The sequence below is a fragment of the Archocentrus centrarchus genome, chromosome 18 (genome assembly GCF_007364275.1).
Source record: "Archocentrus centrarchus isolate MPI-CPG fArcCen1 chromosome 18, fArcCen1, whole genome shotgun sequence".
NCBI lineage: Eukaryota > Metazoa > Chordata > Actinopteri > Cichliformes > Cichlidae > Archocentrus > Archocentrus centrarchus.
Genome location: NC_044363.1, coordinates 1,223,538 through 1,239,191, shown reverse-complemented (window position 1 = coordinate 1,239,191; position 15,654 = coordinate 1,223,538). Strand labels below are relative to the sequence as shown.

Genomic DNA, 15,654 nt, shown 5'->3' with positions numbered 1-15,654 from the left:
TTCCTCTTGCTTTTTTTTTTGATGAGGTGCTCACACCAGCTGTGAGAGACAGTGTATTGTACCTTTGTTTTAGTGTTAATTCGTGTGCTTTCAGTACTTTTATAGCTGTGAAAAATAACATTTTACAATGTTAATAAAAGGAAAGAAAAGCATTCTGGCTTTGTAGTATGACTCGCTGTTTACCGTTACATAACTACAGTCTTGCTTGTGTTTCCATAGTGATTCACACCTTTTCTATTTTTAAAATTCCTGACAATGGAAGTGTCAGTAAAAGCAGTTAACTGTTGTAAACTGAGCAGTAGAAAAAAATCTCTTCACAAAGTCACAGTAGTTACAGTATGGAGTAGTTGTGCAATTTTGACAAATATGAAACTTGAACTTTGAGATCTGCACACAAATAGATATTTTCTGTCTTTAAGCAGTATTTAAATCAGGAATTCAAAAGATTTCTTCAGATGGAAACACTGCGAGGCATAAAAATGTTTTCACCGCGAGGACAAAAACTAAACACGTGCCTTCCCACTGAGTGGCACAATTGATCTGATTAAATACCAGGAGGATTTGTGGTCAAGTCCAAATTACATTCCTAGAAGGTTACTCTGTCTACTTTCACTCTCCCTCTTGGTGTCTGGGTCGGCTCTGGTACTGAGGGTTATGCTTTTGCCGGGGTTTTGCCCTCTTCCCAAACAGGGCAGGGACCTTTGCAGCTCTAGCCGAGCATCAGGACACAGGAAGATGTAGAAGAGGGGATCCAGCAAAGTGTTGAGGCTGGTCAAACCGTAGCACAGACGATAGACGAGGAAAAGTGAATGCTCCAATCCGCATGGCTCATCGGTCAGCAGCAAGGATACAAACCTGTATCCACCCACCAGGTGGTAGGGTCCAAAGACAGCAATGAAGTTGACAGTAATCACGACCAGAATTCCCACGATTTTGTGCCGCTCATGAGCGGAGAGGGATGGCGACTGCCTGAGTGTCACCCCGATGTGGGCTGAGGTGTAGCTGAGGGAGGAAGCAGATTTGGAGATCAGAAACCAGCCTGTTTATCCAATATGCAAAATGTCCTTCAGTAGAACATGGAAATGTTAGGTTTATTGGATAAACATGCTATTTACAAAGAAAGAAAAGTATTATTTTAGTATTCAGATTGGTAAATAGTCTGCTTCACTTTTTTGGTCACATATTTATTAACCTAGCATCCCCAGGTCACCAGTGACCTCTCTGGGGTTAGGGTTGAGTCTTCTTTCATCCTTATGTTAAATAGACAAATTTTCAGAAACTTAAAACTTGCAAATAATGCCTCATATTTTAATTTGGGCAATTAAAATGTTTCTGTTAAAGGCCTTTTCAACTGGGAGTTCCAGTCAGGAGGTGGATATCGACCTAACATCAACCTTCCCTCTAACCTTAAATGACTCACTCCTAAGCTGGTTAATTTCTAAATGTTGTGTACTGGAAAAGATGAAATCAGAACTATAGAACTTCTAATATCATTTATGGAGGCACAGCATTGAGTGTAGATTTTGGCATTAACTCACCCTAGGATGGCACATGGCAACAGGAAGCCTAGAACCACAGTGGTGATCTTAAAGTGAGCATATCTGGGGCTGACGGGGTACTGCTCCAAACACAGCAGCCTGTCAGAGTCGAACACAGACGGCAGCAGCCCGCTCAGGCAGAACAGGAAGGTTAGGGTCCACACCGCTACACCTGACACTGCTGCGACTCTGACTGTCCGCACCCTGCGGCTGCTGAATGGGTACACAATAGCCAGGCAGCGGTCTATAGCTATCAGACACAGGAACATGACACTTGCATAGACGTTTACGTAAAACACGTAGCTGACTAGCTCACAGGTTAATTGGCTGTAGGGCCAGCGGTGTGCACCCTGGAGGTAAAGAATCCACAGGGGCAGGGTGAGCAGTTGCAGGAGGTCTGACAGCAGCAGATTGAGGATGTAGACCAGCTGACAGCCTCCCCCACCTGAGCGGCCCAGGTGGTACAATCCCCAAAGAGACAGCAGGTTGCTGGGCAGACCCAAAGTGAAGACGAGGCCATAAATACAGGTCAGCCCAAATACGTCCGTGTCCAATGGGAGGTTGCAGGTGTCATTGGACATGTCTCTGAGGGTCAAATAGGTCACATGAGAAACTTGAGGTGATCTCAATCAGATGCTGATTCACACTCACAGAGCGGTGAGTTAATTTAGGAACACCCATTCATTCACTCAAGGCATAGAGAAAGAAAAGAAGACTCTGCTCTCAGTTGGATTCTTCCTGATGTCCACTGTGCAATATTCATAAAGCCACTCTGCTGTGGAAAAGCTCAGCCTCACTTTTCATGCTGTCAGTCAGAGCATCCTGGATCCATTGATGGAAATGAAAACCTGCAAAGCAGATGCCATGAGACCTCAAGTGCACGAGGACTGAAACCATAAAAATGCTAAGAAGAATTTTTAACTCACCCCTCAGTGCTCTGAGGCTGACTTAGTCCCACAGAAGTGTGCAGCCCACTCTGCAGCTGGGTGACCTGTGCTCAAGAAATGTTAGGAACACGGTGCCTCGACCGAGCCTTGTCTATTCTGTGATCGTTTCCTCCACAGGAAACCCACTTCTTCAGCTTTAAAGGCAACATCCTGAGGCAGGAGAACGCCTTTCTGTCCCAGAACAAAAACAAGCCCCTTCTTTTTTCTGAGCCTCTCTCTTTCTTGCTTCTGTAGTAGCCACAATGATTGGGCATGGGCAGGCGCAGTGAGTGCAGCAGCCGATGTGTCCACTGTTGTGAATTATAACTGGTCCCCAGCTACAGGCGCCCAGTCGTGTTAACCCATAGTCTGTGATATCTCTAAACTTCTAGTCAGTTTTATTTATATAGCATTTATTTATTTATATTGATTTATTTATTAACCAAATAATGTTCACATCATATATGTACAGTAAAATTTTATTCATTAGCTGCATTTTTCTCCCCATAAATGAGCAGAGTTCTCTTAATTCTCGTAAATAATAGCAGATCAGTTAAAGTTAGTCTGCATCTTCAAGGAGTAAATGAAAGTAGCATAATGTCATCTGAAGTGATGGAATAGCAACTCCCTGTGCATGTGTTTACTTCTGTTATTTTTGTGAGGAACAGTTTGAATTTTAGTCCTCTGAGGTGATGCAAGCACAGCTGTGCGCGAATGTGTTTCTTTTTCTTGCTATTGTTGAGAGGACTAACACTTTAGACTTTGAGAGTGAGAACATTTTAAACAGGAGAGTGTGTTTAAGTTTGTTTTCAGGGGTTATTTGAGGATTAAAACTTGATGTGAAGGCTAAGGCTAGAATTCCATCGAAGCTTGGAACAGAACTGTTCATTTATGATGATTTAAATTAGGGTAACGGGCGATGTTCTCACAAAAATAGCTAAAAAAAATAAGTGGGTGTGCAGGTCTGTGTGTTCTGTGCTTGTGGGTGCAGCTGAGAGTAGATTGGACAGAGATGACAACCCTAAACAAACCAAACACAACACTGCAGCAAAACTGAAACTGAAAAATTTGAAAAAAGAAAAGAAAAAGAAGCTTCTTTTCTGACTGAGTTCATTAATATCGTTTGTAGACGGTGAATGTGTTACACTTAGCTCTGGGGAACTTTTCTCATACAGTGCCAACTGAAAAGAAAAAAAAAAACGTACACAATTGAAATTGTTTGACTGAAGAATGGGTGTATTGAGACAATAGGTATTACTCAGTATTTCTACCACATGGTGTCAGAGGGAGGGGAGCCTAATCGCTCACTTTGTTTCTTTTAAATGTCACAAAACTTTGATTTATTAGATAACACGAGACTGTTTATAATAAATAAAAAAGTCCCCCGAGACTTTACTGGCCCCACAGGTTCCCCAGATCTCTGTATGTAGGTCTTCATGTCTTTGTGGATGCAGCTGTTTGCTGCCTACAGTGTAAGTCAGAAGCAGTCTGTCTAAATGTTCGTTTACAGGCCCTGATAGTCTGCCATGTGACCTTTGCATTAACCACTAAAAATGTCATTTACTGGGCTATTAGGGCCCCAATACAAAACACTTTATAGTTTTAAAAAAACACCTTTTTTTAAGCCACAGGGATTGCATTCACATAAATTTCTTAAAGTTTATCTTCATTTGTAAAGAAGACAAACTAGTTGTAACAGAATGTCATGGCCTGTATATGTGTTTAGCTGAAAAATGGGTAGTTGGCCCCACAGACTAGCAGACTGACCTTCAGAGAGCATAAAGTTATGAAGCAAATACAGTTGCACTTTTTTTTTTTTTTTAAAGATCATAAATATACTTCTCCGTGTGTGGCAGGTGAAGTCAGCTGTGAAATATGTCATGTACTCTGGACATACTGTTGCTATTTTAAAAGGCACTTTATAAGCTTATTATAAGCAAACAGTTTATGACCAAAGTGTGTGTCACTGCTTGACAGGTTCTTTCCAAAATTAGCTACACAAAAAAAAAAAGGAAGAAGAAGAAAAAAGAAACATACGTTGACTGCACTTGTTGGTGGTTTGCAGCAGTGACGTCAGCAGCCCCACAACTGCAACACTTGTGATCTGTTTAGACGTACAAAATAAATGTAGTATTTATGATTCTTGTGACATTAAATATAATAATTTACTTGCATTCGTCAACATTTATAGGTGACAGCCCAGCAGAAGAGAGCAGATATTTTGCAGTCGATCAGTTTTATAAAAGATTCAATGGTCCCGAATGAAAGACACACAAACAAACATCAGAGAAATACAAAGAAAAGAAGATTACATTGGTTTCCAGTGTCTTTCATTTACATGTAGGATTTGCGTTTTGTTTTTTGAGTGAGTTCTTTGTACGTTTGCATTTTCACGCATAGTAATCATGAAAGAGTATCAATTTCACACCAGCTGCAGCTTATGCCAGATGTCACACTCTCATCCAGCGCAGCCTGCAGTCCTCTGAGCTTTGGCCTACAACTATGCAGAAGTTTAAAAAAAAAAGCTGTTATACTTAAGATCAAAAAGAGTTCATCTCATTTGCTTTTTTTTGTATTCAGTCATTTTTCTGTGCTGTTATGCTGGCTGGTCACATTAAATATGGGCAACCCTTCAAATAATTGCTTCACACAGGGATCTGCTGGCTGTGATATCATGCAGAGCCCAAAAACCCCCTCCAAAACTAATATGATCATCTCAGGGAAACAGCTCCATCTATGCATACAGCTCCCTTCTTCCCATTTAATGTTCCAACCTTCTGTTCATGTCAGCCAATCAGAACAAAGTTGGCCAAAAAAGGAGCTCAAACAGCTGCTTTCACGCAGTGGATGAACTGATCTGAACTGAGCCAAGGCCCATTAGGTAATAAATAGGAACCATTTTAAACAGTAGCTCCATGTTTTGTTTATTTTTGAGGATATATTTTGGAAGCATAAGTAAAATTATATGATGCCTATATGAAAGAAAGTTATTCTCTCTAAATGACAAATTTCTGCGGGGGTAATTCAGCTGTTCACTACTCTAAACTTTGTTTCCTACATTGTGAGCAAATGCAGTTCTGTCACCTGATTGGTTGTGTCTAATAAAGGTTTTACAACAATTTCTTGAGTAGGGCAAAGATTTGAGGCAAACATGATGGTAAAGACTATTCATGATGTAACACAACTCTGTTAAACTCCATTTGCAAAGACTGAATCATGTTTGCAGGATTTACTCTGGTTTCATTTTTCTCCTGGACCTCCGGCAACAGAGGAGCCAACAGACAAAGACGAAAGAGCACATGAAAATTCCAGTTATGGCTATGATTAAAGCAGCCACATCCAGGGAAAAGTAGGAATACCAGGGGAGACGAAAACCTGCTGACTTAAAATGAGATGCTCCTTTGTTCCTGATGACATATTCAATCCAAAAGATGGCAGTGTCCATAGGAGTCATTGGAATGTCACGGTGTAGCTGGGAGAGATGCTGCATGTTATTGTGGTAAGAGAGGTTCTCAAGAACATCCTTAAGAGCATTCAGGAATTCTTCTTTGGTCAGTGAATAGGCCTCTAGAACCCGAGCCGCACCACGCACCTTCAGCCGGAGTATGTTGTCAAATTGGTCAAAGAGGAGTGGCAGGCCCACAACAGGAACACCGTGGTAGATGGCTTCATATATACCATTGGTGCCTCCATGGGCTACAAAGGCACGGGTCTTGGGGTGTCCCAGGAGATCATTCTGAGGCAGCCACTCCAACAGCAGGGTGTTGTTTCCAAGAGATGAAGGCTTCTCCCCTACAAACCGCCAAATCACCTTCTGCGGGAGCTCAGCAAAAGCAGCAGCGATGGCCTCGGTGACCTTGCGAGGCAGAGCTGATATCAATGTCCCCAGAGACATGACCACCACCCCGTGTTCTCCGGAGCTCTCCATGAATGTTTCCAGCTCAGCATAGAGAGGTTGGGCCTTTTTGCAATGGAACCCCCCTATGTATACTACATTAGGCATGGTGGGCCGGGGGAACTCAAAGACAAAATCTGCCCTCAACAGCCAGATGTCAGCTGCACGCTCTAAAGACAGCAAATCAGTACCAGGAGGGAAGTGCTGCTGGAGCAGATCTGAGTAGGCAGGATTTATTATAAAATGTTGTTCGATGACACTCTGGAGATAATGTAGCACATTCTTGGTTCTTTCCAAAAAGTCCATCTGATCATCAAGCTCACTTCCTGGCACAGGGATATAGGAGACAGGAGAGGGAGCTATGGTGAAATGACCCTCTCCCGTATTAATCCAGCGCACATTAAAAACCATCGGCAGCTTGAGGTAACTACCAAGAATTACACCTATTGTCATACCAGGGTCGGTTAACATCAAGTCAAACTTGGTATCCCGCAACTTCTTAATAAAAACTGTGTCTTCTATTATTGTAGCAGTTGATCTGGCCAGAATATTGTGACCCTGCAGCATCATCAATGTGATCAATTGCTGCTGGCAGAAAGTGCGTATAAATGTAGGATAACTGCGACATCCCATAACATCTTGTAGCATTTTGTTGTAGTAGTCAATGTCTGCCTCATCCTCCAGCATGCTTATATTTATAGATGTATAAATGGAAGAGTTGCTAGGAATGTACCAGCTCTTTGCAGAGCGCAGCACTGTGATGTTGTGGCCTCTGGAGTGCAGCCGCTCAAGGATCACTTTCATGTTTATCCAGTGGCTACCATCGACAGGCACTACCAGAATGTTGCTGCTGCTGCAGTACGGTGGCCTGAGAAGCAGGAAGTAGAACGTCGTCAGGAACAGAGGGATGGAAAGACTGGACATTTCCTGGAGGAAACAATAGAAACAATTAGACTCATGAACTCAGTAACTTTAGCCTGTTAACTTTCACCAAGTCACTGCTGAATCATTAAGATTCAGACTGTTTGATGTTTTAGCCCCATGCCAAGTAGCACATTTTTTCAGAACCTAACCAGGGCTAATTATTGGGACCCAATTTACCTATAAAAAAGTATTTGCCCCCTACTGATTTCTCACTTTGTTGCATATTTGCCTCACGTACATGTTTCAGATTGTCAAACAAATTTTAATATTTGAAACAAGATAACCCAAGTAAATACAAAATGCAGCTTTTAAATAATGATTTTATCTATTAACAAACAAACAAACAAAAGCTATGCTAAACCACCTCGCCCTGTGTGAAAAAAAGCATTGTTCCCTCTGTGATTAATCACATAATCATATATATATATATATATATATATATATATATATATATATATATATATATATATATATATAGGGCAGCACGGTCTCTCTGTGTGGAGTTTGCATGTTCTCCCCGTGCTTGCGTGGGTTTCCTCCGGGTACTCCGGTTTCCTCCCACATTCCAAAGACATGCACTTACTGGGGTTAGGTTCATTGGCTAATCTAAATTGCCCATAGGTGTGAATGTGAGTGTGAAAGGTTGTTCGTCTCTCTGTGTTGGCCCTGTGACAGGCTGGCGACCTGTTCAGGGTGTACCCTGCCTCTCGCCCTATGACAGCTGGGATAGGCTCCAGCCCCCCCGCGACCCTGAACAGGATAAGCGGAAGTGAATGGATGGATGGATATATATATATATATATATATATATAAAATCAGCCAGGACTGATTACTGTGAGATCTGCTGAATCATAAAATCACAAATTACTTAAATGGAACCTGCCTGACAAAGGGAAGTAGGTTAAAAGATTTCAAAAAGCAACACAAAACTGGGAAAAATGGCATCCGCAGTGGAGCTCCAAGGCAAAAAAACCCCCACTGCTAACCAAAAAGAACACAAGAACTATTAAACCAGTTATTATACACGGGACGTTGCTTTTGCAACCAATCTTCACTGTCTAATCTGTTGATGTAATTCTTCAAAGAGAAAATTAAAATTTCACAGCTAGGGTCTCCAGATTCATACACACAAATAGAAAAATAGCACACTAGAAATGTGGCATTCAACACCAATGAAGCACAACTCTAAATCAACCAATGGATGCACTCTGTTATGGAGTTTAAAAAATTTAAAAACCTCTTAGACGTGCCACAGGCTGTAGACACAATCTTCGTCTAACCGCTGTTGGTCTTAACTTTCATAGCTGAAGTGCATTCATTCTGGTTATTTCTATTTTTTTCACAACTCATTTCTGAACACTCATTTTCAGGTTGTTCTATGTTGGCATGCATCATGTGCTTGTGGCACATCTTCTGCACTTTGGCTCTTTATATATTGTTTCTATATAAATAGTATGCGTCACATGCAAAGTCTCACGCTATTTGCTTTGCACCCTGAATATTCTGTGTCACTGATTAAATAAAAATGTAATTAAAAAAAAGAAAGCAATCACTAAACAGTGCTCAGATAATACACAACTAAAGTGTTGCATTATGATTGATATTTTTTTTTTAATTAAATCATTATTAGATTATCATATACCTCACCTGCTTCTTGCTGTGTCAAAACCCAGATGTGTAACTTCACCTGCAGGTATTACGTGAGCCAAGACTCTGATATGTGTTTTCAGACTGCTGAACCTTTAAACACACACAAGCCGTTTAATAGGTCAAAGTGTGCGTTTAAAGGGTCAACAGCCTGAAAACACATCTGTAGATGAGAGGTGAATCAAAGTTCTGTGTCCTGTGCGTCAGAGCACGGGTTAAAATAGCGTAGTGTGAGTCTGCTCTGTCCTCTGCTCACGTGGCATTGTATGAGTTTGCACATTTACGAAGGTAAATGCAAGGACACTGGCTCGTTCTCTCAGGGGAATGGGAACGTTTGAAGCTGTGAGGGACATTAAAGTATTTGAATGGCAGAATTCTGTCACTTTAACTGATTCACAAAAGCAGCAAAGTTATGGATCCCAAGTGAAAGTGTGTGAGTGAGTGTGAGATGGGTGTGGATGGAGTGAGGGAAGAAGGAAGCAGCAAGGTCACATAGTAGAGGGAAAATAACAAAGTAGTTACAATAACAGCAGGATTCAGTGCTCGGCAGCCATATCAGTGAAACACAGCCTTTCCCTCCTCTCCTCTGAATCTGTGGAGTTACATAAACCCGAGCCAAAGAGCAGGAGTCAGCTCGAGGTAAAGGCAGCCCACAGAGATACAGACCTGTGGCTCTGAAGACTTTAAAAGAACACGAGTCTATTAATCTGAGGGAGGAGATAACTTCTAGCTGTGCAGAGCAGGGCCTCAATAGTTAACAGAATGAACCTCAAAGGTCCACAACGGAGAAAGTTTGGAAGTAGAGAGCAAATCCCATCATCAAGTATATAAATTTTACTTCCAGAAAAGTGTAGCAGTAGCCTGTGAGCACTGCTCTCAAGTGCTCACATGATTTGTCACATGAACAACAGGAACAGCCAATCAGACGCAGGGATTCTGTCTCCAGTACCACACAGCTCAGTCTGAATTTTCTGAATGAGTGCCTTTACCGCTGAACCTAATAAATGTAAGTCAGGTGTGAAAAGCACTTCAAACTTGCAGTTGTGAATACAAGTTTGTAACTAAACATTAACCAGACAATTCAAGTTAAGCCAAGATTATTTATGCAGTACAAAAAAAAAAAAAAATAGACAAACTTCAGTTTTGCTGTCATTTAGTTGAAGGAAATTTTTTGCCATTCATGATTTCCAGTCATTCAAATTGTCAGTGTCACTGTCAGGTGTGGCAAGCTCAAAAATCATGGGGATCATCGCGATCTTTTTGTCAAATGTGAGTCTTTGTGTTCTTTTCAGTCAGCAGTGTTTTTCTCCTTTGAGCTCTAAACATGGACGCCATTTTTGTCCAGTCTCTTTCTTCACTGTTGAATCATTAACTCACCTTAACTGAGGCGAGCGATGCTTGCAGTTCAAAGATGTTGTTCTGGGTTCTTTTGTGACTTCCTGGATGAGTCGTCGGGTAGGTCGGCCTCTCCCGGGACGGTTCCCCACTGTTCCAGGTTTCCTCCATTTGTGGATAATGGCTCTCACTGAAATTGCTTTGTAACCCCTTCCAGACTGATATATTTCAATGACTTTGTGTCTCAGCTGTTTATTTGTATTGTGGCATGATGTCATGAACATTTTTTGAGCTCTTTTAGCGTACTTCAGGCCTGGGTGTGGCTAGTGAAGCCCAGATTTCCAAATCAAATTGATTGATCACAGTTGATTGATGATTTAAAAAGGAGGGTGATTCCTTTTTCACACAGTGCCAGTTCAGTTTGGACCCCCCCCCCCCCCCCCCCCCTCCCCCCCCAGTCATTATTCAAAAGCTGCATTTTGTATTTTTTTCAGGTTATCTTTGTCTAATAAGACCATCTAACATTATGTTTGATGATCTCAGTCAACCTTTACATGAATGATGTCAGACACCAGGAAATTGGCAGTTCTGATGGGTTGCAGGGTGCAGCCCAGCCTGCAGTGAACAGGGTTAAGTCATGGTTCTACTTTGAGAACTAAAACCTTACTTTAAAATGTATTTTATACTCATTTTACACAGCACTGATTAAAAGAGGAACATTTTCTGAAAGGTCTTGAGGGCAGAGGTGCATTTTGGGAAATATATTATTTTGACTTCCTGACCTTACTGTATGTCAGTTGTGCAAATGCCCACAAACCCAATGCTGTCAGCTATGCAACAGTTTGTTTTCCGGGTAGTGTCTTATAAAGCAGATTGTCAGCACAGCGGCATTTTTAATTAGCCAACAAAGCCAAAAAGTGGTGCTCAAAAGAAGAAGGATGATTTTCCTTAAAGATGAAGCTCTGACAGGTGAGAAGTTTCTGCTTTCATAAAGGACTGAAACAATGTTTCAGATAGATAGAAAACTTGCACTCTTAATATAATGTGTGTGTGTGTGTGTGTGTGTGTGTGTGTGTGTGTGTGTGTGTGTGTGTGTGTGTGTGTGTGTGTGTGTGTGTGTGTGTGTGTGTGTGTGTTTAAAAGCGAGAGAGTGAGAGAAAATGGGAGCTGGTGTGTTTGTTCCAGTATAATGTGGCTATAAGGGCCCAAATAAATACCTTCCCTATCACATAGTTGTTACACCTGTGCCCACTCCCATGTTAAAATCAACTGCCTGGCAAATAATGTAGCCTGCTGTGTGGTACAGCTGGTTTGTGCCTCAGTTTTGGTGAGTCCGTTACGTAACCATAATTAGCATGGATGCAGCTTGATGCAGCTACATTTTCTGATAACTTACTTTCCCGTCTAACTATGGTAACGTAATGTGCCAAAAACTATCATTGCCCAAAATGCTAACGTTGTGACGGTGGTTACATCCATGTTTTATGTACAGTGGAGTCTATTATTAGGCTCTTGGGAATCTGGTCATATGTTCCTCAAACCTTTCCTGAGAAGTTTGGCCCTATGGAAGGGGTATTGTCCTGCTGGGAGAGGCCACGGCCATCAGGGAATATACCAAGAGAGGTATTTGAACCACAACAATGTTGTGCTGTGTTTCTAAATGAATGCCAGTGGCATGACCCAAGGTTTCGAAACAGAACATTGCATTGTAAAAAGTAAATGAAGTTGATGTGCACATACACACTCACTGACTGATTAACAATGGCTTTCATTCACGTTGAGCCATGTATCGGAAGGTATGTGTGCTTATCTTATCACTAATGCCCTCTTAACAGGTTAGGGCAGCTCATATCCTAGAAAGGAGAGAATGATTTTCCTAGATTAGGAAAGCTGATATTTTTTTCTTACTTTCACATCCAAAGTTAGACCTAAATTGGCATCACCATGAGAATGCTGGGCAAGCTAGAACTAACTTTCAAGATGAGATATCGAGACAGAGATATGCAGTAAGGTGTTTTGGATAGCTCAGTGTCATATAAAACACAGAGACCTAAAACACTGGAAGGAATCAGCAGGATTAAGAGCAGGATTTGACCTCCTGTGTGCATTGTTGATCTCTGCTCACCTGGCACAGTCAGCAGATGCTGCAGAGGGAGGGGTTGATATAGTCAGCTTTCATGTCTCCCTGAGTAGAGACACATCTGAGCATATGTAGAAGCAGAGAGCATGATGGGACAAACATCTGGCATGCGCAGCAAACTGCAGCACATCCAGCAGATGGCGACAGAAACGTTTTCAGAGGTGGTTTTGCAGACAGGGAAGCAGCTGGAGGCAAAACAACTTGGAGCTGGGATTTTGTTGAGATAACAGGTCTTATCTGAATGGCAGTACCTCAGTCTTTATCTCAGAAAGGCTCAAAATAGCACAGGCAGATTGTTGTAAGATGGCAGATCGATCACTGGAAGGTTCTAAATTCAGACTTGAGTCTATGTAAGGACACGTGGAGAAACGTGTCATCATCTTTTATTCAGTTTTTTTCAAAGTAAGTGAATTCAGAAATAGCCTCATGCTTAACAGATGGTTTCAATTATTAACTCTCCAAAGCTGTATTTGGTGTGTTTATGATATGTTTGCATATGTGTGTTTGTTGGTGGTACAACATAAGGTGCTGCCCTTGTAGAACATGAGGACCGAGGCTGCTGGTTTCCACTAAACACATTTTTTTTTTTTCTTTTTTTGCTAACCCATGAGAGCCCACACCCATTTCTCCTTGAAGGAAAATTTATTCAGAATTCCAAAAATCTTTTTACGTAAAAACATATTCAATAAATGCTCCAGAACCTGTGAAAGCCTGACACCAGTGTCACACTGGGGTGATTATTTAAATACGGAAGGCGTGCAAATCAAAACACGCATTGCTATTTTTCTCATGGGACTCTCTCTACATTCACTGCACCTTTTCAAAGTTGACCTCAAGCCCCAAACATGTGAACAAAGCTCCTGAGGCGCTCGCTGGTTCAGAACCTTTCCTTCCTTCAATTGTTTTGCGTCATGATATGGCTCATTTCAACCCTCATGACACCATTTACTCAGATGCCCGACATGCACTGACAGCTGTATAATATTCATCAAAACAGGAACTTCACACAAACCTAGAATATTAAAAGAGAAACTAAATGTAAGCGTTTAGTTTGGCAAAGTTGTTACATACGTATAGTCTCAAAGGCAAGCGTTAATGGGTATCGGATTATAAGACCTCCTTGGAAAACTTTAAATTAACAGTTAATTAAACTTTAGCTGCGTTTTACTGTTAAAATTAAAATTATGATAAATAATAACTGTTTACAAACTGTCTACAAGCAGTCTGCTTTGTTTGCATGCTGTATCTGCTAACCTGCTAATGTTGCTAATGTTGCTAACTCTAATCTCATTGTACATCCTGTATAATGACAATAATGGCATTCTATTCTATTCTATTCTATTCTATCCTGTAATGTCCATTCAAATGGACGGCTTTCCCGTCACTGCTGTTTATCTTTATGAGCTGTTACCGCCTGAAACTACAAACTTTTGCTTCGTAAAGTATTTCTGACAGCAGCATTCAGTAAAAGTGACAGCCATCTTTATTTGTAAATCTATTCTGAAGTCCGGTGGCACAAAAAATACATTTTTTTAACTTATTCTGGCAATTTCTATTGTTTTTTCACACTTGTTTCTTCTGTTTCTCCGTGATCCAAATGCACACAACAGCACCGATGGAATCATAGTCCAGTGGCCTCTTGGACTGACTTTTGTAAAGCCTGTTTTACAAACATTAGTTGGAGTAAGCAGTAGTTGGTGCAGCTTAAACCAAAAGTTGACCTAATTTGGTTTTCGCTTGTTTAGTTTCACTTTTGCAAGCTGTTTGGTTAGCTGTATGCAAAAAAAAACCCCAAAAAACATGAAAAACAACTTGGTTTTAGGTCTTGAGTTCACAGTGAAACCAGTGTCATGCTTGCCATAACAATGCAGGACTAATGCTAAAGGACACTGCATGTGTTTTTCTGAGATGTGCACAGAGGAACGAGGACAGCCGTACTGCAGTCATCAACAATGAAACCCTTCATACAAAAATTATGATAACATGGGTAATCAATAACAAATATATAGTGTTAGTAGTAGTGTACATTAGTGTAGTATTGGTGTATATCACAGAACCCCACAGTGTCTGCTGATCTCCAATCTATGACCGTCATGTGCTCATCGTTAATCAGCTTCTCAGAAGTGTGAGGACGTGCTTGAAACAGAAAACATGGCCCTCACTTAAAAAAATAAATAAATAGCACGACTGTATGGGTGATGGTGGTGACGTCTCTTTTAATGTTTCTTATAAGGCTTGTTTGACAAAGGTGATGGCATTCTTTCTCTTCTGGCTGTCTCTTGCTATCTGACACTCAGTGCAGGGCCCGCAGAGGAAGCTGCACACACAGCCATTGCATACCGTTCCCTGTGCAGACAGGGCGTAGGGGCGAGAATAGAATGGGTGAAACACATGGAAGAAACAAATGTTCTCAAATAGTTTGTGGTCATGTAGTTATAGCACTTCTTTACTCAGCTAATTGTTTGGCTGCAGTCATTAATCATATTTAAAGTCAACCTAAGCAAAACAGCTAGAACAAAGCGAGCGTGCACAGTGCATTACGACCCTCTGCAACGACCATGAAACTGAACTGCTGGATGTCATCTGAGAAAGTGAATACAGACTGAACACGTTGAGACTGATCAGAAATCAGATAAACAGTGAAGGCAATAGTGGCTTCTGTGATGTTAACTAAGTACTGACGCAAGGTGCGTTTGATTTACGCAAAAAGCCTCAGTCATGGCGCATGAGCCTGGACCCCAGTGCCATGTTGCTGGCTTAGCAACACCCTGGCAGCTGTGGTCACGGGTGGGATGAGTCCAGAAGCATCCAGCAGAAGTAAACACAGATACTCCCCAGCCTCTCTTGCCATCTTACAGGTAAAGCAATGGGAGGAACCAAAAAGCAAAGCAAACTGCAGAGACATTAATGAGATTTCAGCTGTTATGGCCAAACACCTTTTGTTGAACTTCTACACCTCTTTAAGATAAACACTATAACTGTTGCTCTCAGTGTAATAACAATGTTTCAGATATTTCCCTTTATCCTGGAGTACCACTGGTTTATATTACACCCACACATTTCCTTACACTCAGTCTGTTACCTGTTGGCATTCTAAACCTTTCTGAATGATCATTTTTAGACATGGCTTCAACTTCTGACAAAAACTAAACACATTACAGTAAAGGTCATTACAAAGTGAACACATAGAAACGACAACCCCGTTTCTATGTGTTCACATGTGGTGATAACGAAATGAGTAAATAAGAG

General features: G+C 41.3%; 2 protein-coding genes across 2 annotated transcripts; both read right to left on the bottom strand.

Annotated features, from left to right (window-relative positions):
- Positions 1-53: 53 nt before the first annotated feature.
- On the bottom strand, positions 54-2,588 carry LOC115796736 (probable G-protein coupled receptor 132). Its single transcript, XM_030753154.1, has 3 exons — positions 2,465-2,588; positions 1,539-2,386; positions 54-1,002 (listed from the first exon to the last, which is right to left on the bottom strand). Exons 2-3 carry the CDS (start codon positions 2,117-2,119, stop codon positions 579-581), a joined length of 1,005 nt encoding a protein of 334 aa, XP_030609014.1. The 5' UTR covers positions 2,120-2,386; positions 2,465-2,588; the 3' UTR covers positions 54-578.
- Positions 2,589-4,667: 2,079 nt separating this feature from the next.
- Positions 4,668-8,969, bottom strand: LOC115797159 (UDP-glucuronosyltransferase 1-2). Its single transcript, XM_075074445.1, has 2 exons — positions 8,931-8,969; positions 4,668-7,286 (listed from the first exon to the last, which is right to left on the bottom strand). The coding sequence occupies exon 2, from the start codon at positions 7,281-7,283 to the stop codon at positions 5,694-5,696; it is 1,590 nt and encodes a 529-aa protein (XP_074930546.1). The 5' UTR covers positions 7,284-7,286; positions 8,931-8,969; the 3' UTR covers positions 4,668-5,693.
- Between the last annotated feature and the right edge of the window lie 6,685 nt (positions 8,970-15,654).

Bases quoted from the DNA above. Each gene is read 5' to 3' on its own strand.
- LOC115797159 (XM_075074445.1), bottom strand. From the start codon at position 7,283: ATGTCCAGTCTTTCCATCCCTCTGTTCCTGACGACGTTCTACTTCCTG.
- LOC115796736 (XM_030753154.1), bottom strand. From the start codon at position 2,119: ATGTCCAATGACACCTGCAACCTCCCATTGGACACGGACGTATTTGGG. The intron at 1,003-1,538 runs GTGAGTTAATGC...TTCCTCCCTCAG, and splicing joins TTGCCATGTGCCATCCTAGG to CTACACCTCAGCCCACATCG.